This window comes from Propithecus coquereli, unplaced genomic scaffold (assembly GCF_000956105.1).
Source record: "Propithecus coquereli isolate 6110/MARCELLA unplaced genomic scaffold, Pcoq_1.0 Scaffold96, whole genome shotgun sequence".
Lineage (NCBI taxonomy): Eukaryota > Metazoa > Chordata > Mammalia > Primates > Indriidae > Propithecus > Propithecus coquereli.
Genome location: NW_012155951.1, coordinates 604,765 through 612,069, shown reverse-complemented (window position 1 = coordinate 612,069; position 7,305 = coordinate 604,765). Strand labels below are relative to the sequence as shown.

The 7,305-nt window shown below is 40.1% G+C and overlaps 1 protein-coding gene across 1 annotated transcript; it reads right to left on the bottom strand.

Moving 5' to 3' along the window:
* Nucleotides 1-1,385: 1,385 nt before the first annotated feature.
* Nucleotides 1,386-6,262, bottom strand: PRSS58 (protease, serine, 58). The gene is made up of 5 exons (XM_012665105.1): nt 6,223-6,262; nt 4,480-4,618; nt 4,000-4,256; nt 1,621-1,760; nt 1,386-1,535 (listed from the first exon to the last, which is right to left on the bottom strand). The coding sequence occupies exons 1-5, from the start codon at nt 6,260-6,262 to the stop codon at nt 1,386-1,388; spliced, it is 726 nt and encodes a 241-aa protein (XP_012520559.1).
* Between the last annotated feature and the right edge of the window lie 1,043 nt (nt 6,263-7,305).

The window sequence follows — 7,305 nt, the reverse complement described above, 5'->3', positions numbered from 1 at the left end:
AATTGTTCTTGTTTTTGTTTTTTTAACCCTAAGTCAACTAGCCAAAGGAAACTCTTCATGAAAACTATCAGTTAAAACTCTCAGATGATAACCGAAGCAGCAGAGATAAGATGAAAAGAGAATGAAGGAAGAAAGAAAAATGCTGAAGTGAGGAAGTGGAGTTCCTGGACTACCGGCATAATATAAAGGGCAAACATGTATTAGGAAAGTCTGTCCTGGATTCCCTGTTTATCTGCTGGGTCATAAGTCCCAATACTTTTTTTCCAGAATTTTACAAGAGTACACACATTTTGGTTGCATAATTTGCTCTTGTACAGTTTGAGTCAAAGTTACAAATGTGCCCTTCTGCCAGTTAGTGTGCACTGTACCCATCAGGTGTGAATTTAACCATCCCCTCCTCGCCTCCCACCTACTTGATTTCCCTTGAGTTTTACTTTCATATGTGCATTTAAGTGTTGATCGATTAGTTCCAATTTAGTATTGAGTACATGTGGTGTTTGTTTTTACCTTTGTGTTAACTTCTTGTGTCTCAAGTAAACATCCAGAATCCTGTAAAATTAATGACCAGAATCTATCTATGAGATAGTTGAGAGCTGGGCAAGGAGAAACTAAGTGCAATGTCTCCCCTCACCTTTCCCCTCACCTATACTTTTTTTTTTTTTTTTTTTGAGACAAAGTCTCACTGTGTTGCCCGCGCTAGAGTGCCGTGGCGTCAGCCTAGCTCACAGCAACCTCAAACTCCTGGGCTTAAGCGATCCTCCTGCCTCAGCCTCCAGAGTAGCTGGGACTACAGGCATGTGCCACCATGCCCGGCTAATTTTTTCTATGTATTTTTAGTTGTCCGATTAATTTCTTTCTATTTTTAGTAGAGACGAGGTCTTGCTCTTGCTCAGGCTGGTTTCGAACTCCTGAGCTCAAACAATCCGCCCGCCTCGGCCTCCCAGAGAGCTAGGATTACAGGCATGAGCCACCGCGCCCGGCCTACCTATACTTTTATTTAGTCACTCTTCATCAGACTTCCTTTTACTTACCCAAAGCTCATGTTGTCTAATTTGGTGTGTTTGGTAGGGGTTTTGGTGCCCCAAATGGCCTATGGAGTGGCCTTTTTTCAATAAGTCAATTATCAATTTGTTGGAGAAAACATAATCCCTACTTTATAAACTTCAACAGCCTAAGGAATTTTGAGTTTTTCATCCTCATCTATAGAGGAAGAAGTGTTGTTATGAATAGTTGCAGTGAAGATATGTACAAATAACTGCTCAAGTACCCTTTCTGTTTAGCAGAAGTAAGACAAGTGAGCGTGGTCCAATTCAAGGAGTCAATCTGGATTTAATTCTGAGGCTAGACATTGGAAATGCCATGCCACATGGTCCAGAACTCATGCCTCAGTTGTTTTGGATTACATTTTCAATCCAGTTTACATAGTTAAAGAGTTTGGCATAGATGCCAACATCAGCTCTCAAAATACATCCATCTGCAAAAGACATGATTCCTTGAAGTATCCCGTTGCAGACTGCCAGGGCAGCTGAGACTTCCTGCCAGAGAAAGGGAAACCGGGTTATCTTTCTGGCAAGATAAAAGGAATAAAATGGGGAAACGAAAGCATTGAGAGTATGTTACCCTGCAGGGCTCCCTCCTTCCTGGCACGATGCCCACGCACAGCATGTTCTCCCTGATGTCGTAGGTTTTATAGGCATTACGACATTCACCTCGGGAGATTACAGAAACTTCCACAGTTTGCAGTAAGTCGGGCTCCGTGGCTAAAGAAAAGAGAGAAGTGAAATTTCCTCGAGTGTTTTCTTAAGTATCAAAGCTTTTTTTTCTTTCTTTCTCTCTTTTTTTTTTTTTAAACATATTTCTCCTTCTACCATCAGAAAGAAAAAGAGACCAAACACTGAGAGAAATCAAAATGCGGCAGTCAGGACAACCTGGGTGAAGGAGATTATCAGATTAACAATTGCTCATGATATAAATGTTTGTCTACTCGTAAAAGTGATTAAATTCTTGGGAGTTAGATGAAAATATGAGACATCCCTACAATGAAATGAAACAAATTGTTTTAAAATATTCTGGAAATTTAAACATTTAAAGGGTGTCCTCTGATATGGAATTCTTAGAATTCAAAGGAATTTAGACATATCTAGCCCAGTTTATCATCTGTCAGATCAAAACAAACCAAGTATCTGCTTAAAAATACCTCTACAAGTAATTTTCTTAAACTTAGATGACTAGTCAGTGGTAAAACTAGGATTTAAAACTGGGTTTTCTGATTCCCAGTTCAAATTCTTTCCTTTATATCAATGGTCCACAAATACTGTGAATTGTGCACATTCATAACAAAGTTTCTTCAATCTGAAACAAACCGAGAACAGTAAGAAGAAAGTAGTACCTATATATGTGGTAGGTGCTCCTGCCAAGGATTCTTCTTTGGGAAGAACTATTATATTTTGAGATTTTGTTTTTCTTACTGGAGATGTATATTTACTATAACATCTTGCTTTGAAAATAATACATTAATTCTTGAAAAGAAAATGTTTGAGATACTTGGCTTTATTTTCTAATCCAATGATAATTTCATGGTTCCATCTTTCTTGTGGGGATATTCCCTTAGGGGATGCTTACTTAACTACTTCATAATCCAGGTCAAAATAAGCTGCATTTTTTTTGATAATCATATCTTTTTTTGACCCAAGTGACATAACGCAGATGAATCGAACATGCTGCTCACCAGAAGGACATTTGGCTATTTCCAAAAATCAAATTTACTCTCAAAGGACAAATAATTTCTACTTCTCGATATATTCAAGAAAATGTGCCCAAAGTCTGAAAGCATTTACTAAAGAGCAGTTTAAAAAGGATTCAGTAATGGCAACAATGTTAGAATAACTGTATAACTCCCCCTGGCTTCTATAAGAAGAAAATAGAGATGGATGAATGAATATAATCTGACACACTTGTTTAAAATGAATCTCCTTTCCATACTATGGTGTCTAGTGTATGATGTATATTATACATACTCAAATAAACTTACTCATGAGTAAAGTTGCATTGGTAATTTTTCACAAGGAATTATATCATTGTTCTATTTTGCTTATAGGTAATCAACTCTCCTTCTCCAGGACTCACTACTATTTTAATTAACAGACACAGACAGTTAATTAGGATTTGCATGAAAATTTTGAGATGGAGTAGCAGGCAGATGGGAATACAACTTAGAAAACAGAAAGATGCTTTAACTTGCTCAAAGTTTTTTCATGGAATCTGAAATATGAGACATAGAAGAAAGCTTAGATAGAATATCTCATTTAGTAGTTTCAAATTACATATCAAGGACTTCTACTAACAAAAATAATGGTAGCCCTCTGTCAATTTTCTGAAAAAATGAGTGAATGTTTAGAATGCTATTTGTTAAAAATGTTTCTTTCAGAAATATTTTTCTTAAGGTTTTAAGTGTGTATTTCTATGACAATCTTTTGTAAGGTAGTTTCATCTGATTTAACACAATATTACGAATTTATCTTATGTTTAACATATTAATATTTATTTTGTGACATTTCAAGGATTTAAGTTGCTTTATTGCCTGAAATGGTTTGAAAACATCCTGTATAGTGTTCTGCCTCATTTTATTTTATTATTTTTTAAAATTTTAGTTAGAGTTAAGGAAATAGAGGCTCCAAGGTGAAATGACCTGAGGTCATATAGCAAATTAGGGTTAGAATACAAATGTTTTCTTTCCACTAAAACCACTTCATCATATATGAAAGTAAAGATGATAGAAAGATAAGAGTGAGTGAAAAAAAAAAAAAACTTTGAAGGACTCCCTCAGTGAGGTACAAGGAAAAGGAAAGGAGAGGAATAGGATAAATAAAGAGGTTAGAAGAAAGCCTCAGTGGGCAGAATTACAAAAGCCAAGAGTCCAGAAGGTATAGAAGCATGCCTGATTCTGACAAAAGAATGTTGTCTTGAAGTCAACAGACATCACATGTATCTTGAACTCACACACATCACATATGTTGTAGCTCCAGGTGGAGACATTGCACATGGTGTTCACAGGGACAGCTTGGTAGGGCAGGTCGATCAGTTTCACATGGTCGTTGAGTTCAACTTCTCTTTGCAGCTTGATTAACATGATGTCATAGTCAATGGAAGTGACGGAGAATTGTGGATGATAAATCAGCTTCTCATAGTCCAACACTTGCAGGTGGCTTTCACTGAGGTCTGATGGGATTGTAATCCCAAATATCAACTGAAGCTTTCTGAAACAATATGGACATTGATGAGAAGATTTAATGTAGATGGCTTCTCCACCCTCGTGGGCCTTTATTGTCCCGTCCCACAGACTTTTTAGTCTACCCTTGAACATGCTCCAGAGACTTTCCTGATCCCATTTAACTGGGAGATGGTCCCAGGCCAGAATCAAGGTCTGTGCCCAATCTGAGAACCCAAAGAGTAAAGTGGCTTTGGGGGCTTATCACTCACGGCAAGTTGCAGTGTGCAGCTGTGACCACCCATAGAGGATGGATCAGGGCTCCGGCGCAGGGCAAGTAATCGGATTTCAGGTAGACCAAGTAGGGGGGAGTGTCAGCAACTATGTAATCTGGATTAAAGGCCAAAACAACTGAAAAGAAAGGCATGGGCAAGAAACTCTGAGGTTTTTTAGTCAGTCATCTTTAGAAAAGCTAAAATCAAGTCATTTAATGTGGTCCAACTTTCCTCCGTCCTTTTCTCCAGCACATTTGTCTGTAAACTAAATCTATAAAATGACCTTGTTTTAAAACATGAAGAAAATGATAAATGGTAGAAACACATCTGTTTCAAAAAGTAAAAGGTATTTGTCTTTTAAATGGTCAATAAATATTCTTCAAATTAAAATATAAACTTTTTAAAATACTTTCCACAATGCAGCAGGTTCTATGTTAAATCAATTCTTCTTCTTCTTTTTTTTTTTTTTTACATTTTTGCCAATTTTAGAATGCTTTGACAAATCTTATCTTTTTGTCCTACAACAGCTCAAGGCAGAATGATATAAGTGCCATTACAAGAACAGACCAAATGCTAACATAGTCTGAGGAGGAGGGAAATCATTCATTCACTCAACAAGAAAACCACTGGGCACCTGGTATGAGCCAGGCTCTGTTTTAGGGACTTGGGCTAGAGAGTGAACAAAACAGGTATCTCTGCTCTCGTATATTCCAGTGAGTGGAGACGTTCCATAATAATTAACACAATCACAGCTAAACTCTATAGCATGTTTGATGGCGATCACTGTTACAAAAAAAAGGGGAGTAGAGGGAAAGGTATTGCCAGGATGTGTGTGTGCACACGTGTGCGGTGAGGCCCCATGCAGTCTTACATCAGCAGTCAGGGCAGACCTCACGGGCAATGCTGAATAATAACGTGAAGTCAGGGAAGTTCAAAGGTCAGGTGTCTGGGGTAAGGGATCCCAGGTGGAGGAAAGAGTGGGAGCAAGAGTCCTAAGGCCTGTTTAAGTCACATCTCAGAGGCCAGGTGGCTGACCTGGCGTGAGTGAGAGGGAGCAGAGTGGGGACGGGGGCCACCGACATGATGGAGGGTTTTGTAGAGCATTAGAAGAACTCGGACTTGTCTTCGGAATACGATGTGGAGTGACTGCAGGGTTTTGTGCTAAGGAATGAGGACAGTTTCCTCACTCTACACCTGTAGAGTGTAAAAAAACTGAAGTGGAGGGGCCTGTGAGGAGATTCATTTGATAATGCAGGCAAGCAATGATGGCTTGGACCATAGTGAGCTGTCGAGGTGGTGAGATGTGACTGTATCTGGGATAGGCTTAGAAGATAAAAACCAGAAATATTTTCCTAACAGAATGAATGTGGGGTGTGCGAGAAAGAGGATTTATGACTAACGCCAAGGTTTTTGCTGAGTAACCGGAGCCATGCAGGGGATATCTAACTGTCCAACACGTGGCCATGCCCTCCATTGTGCAGAACAGCATCAGACAGGAGTGGGGCCGGTATGAGGGTGTCAATGTCCATGCCCCCCCAAAAGCACACCAGCAATCGCCTGAGGTGGGGCAGGCAGGCACTGTCACAGGAGGAAACGTGTCAGGGACAGTGGCAGTGGTGAGGGACAGAGAACCAACCCTACACTTGAAGTCCAGGATGGTGCTTCTTGCCTTCCCCCATCTTTCATGCTTCCCCAGGGCTTCTCTTTGGCAAGTAAAGAGACAAATACGCAGACACTCACCAGGCAGGTTCAGGAGAGCCCAGAGGGGGACGAACTTCATGATGATGCTGGAAGCCTTTTCAAGGGGTAAGGTTTGGCTCAGGATTTCTGGAAAACATGGAGAGGAGAGTAGGAGAAGGACTAAGTAAGATAAGGGCGAGAAGAGGTTCCAGGGGTGGAAAAAAGTATCATTCGAATTCTTTCAGTGTGAGGGTTCAGTTTTAGAAAAGGTGCCCGTCAGAGAAGGGGATGGAGCCAGCTGTCAGAGGGGTAAGAACAGAGGTCAGGGGACTCAGTTCTTGACACAGTAGAAAATGGTTCTGGAATTCTGAATTCTGCCCTCCCTCCTCAGGGAAGAAAGTACCTAACCTGAGAGAAGCAAAAGTTTACAATGTCTCCACAGCCTCCTCCTCTCTGGTCTCAGGTTTGTCAAGCTCTGAAGGCAGGTCCCTCTCTGGGCTGTGTGTAGGATACTGCCCTTCCTGTCTGTGTGATGCGAACCCTCACCTGTGTGATGCTGGCATTTTCCTCCAGTGGACATAACCCAACCCTCTGCCTGACACTGAGCTCCTCTTTGAAATACATTAGTCCTTGCCCTCATGTCACCATTCATCCATTTATTCATCGAACCAACCAACAAATAATGCATATGCTGTGTCTAACTTGTGCTAGGACCTGTGCTTGCTGTGGGGATGCCTGAATTTAAAGACACCATTCCTGCCTTCAAAGAGCTTATAGACTAGTGGGAATGATAGATATTTAAGCAGACAGTTACAAAACGAAGTATTCTAGGTATGCCACGGACTAGGTGAAAATATTTGCAAAACACATATCTGCTAAAGAATTTATAAATAAGGAAATATTAAAACTTAAAAATAAGAAAATGAACAACACAACTTTATAAGTGAACCAAAGACCTGCACAGATACCTTACCAAATGTTTTAGTCTGCTTGGGCTGCCATAACAAAATACCACAATCTGCGTGGCTTAAGCAACAGATATCTATTTTCTCACAGTTCTGTAGCTTAGATTCCATGATCAAAGCGTTGGCAAACTCAGTTTCTGGTAAGAGCTCTCTTCCTGACTTGTGAAGGCCACCTTCT

What these genes read in the sequence shown, in the direction of transcription:
- PRSS58 (XM_012665105.1), bottom strand. Translation starts at nt 6,262, where the DNA reads ATGAAGTTCGTCCCCCTCTGGGCTCTCCTGAACCTGCCTG. An exon ending in CTACAACATATGTGATGTGT is followed by an intron (nt 1,761 to 3,999) that starts GTGAGTTCAAGA and finishes TCTTTTCTTTAG; the next exon opens with CCACGGAGCCCGACTTACTG. An exon ending in GAAGGAGGGAGCCCTGCAGG is followed by an intron (nt 1,536 to 1,620) that starts GTAACATACTCT and finishes TTTCTCTGGCAG; the next exon opens with GAAGTCTCAGCTGCCCTGGC.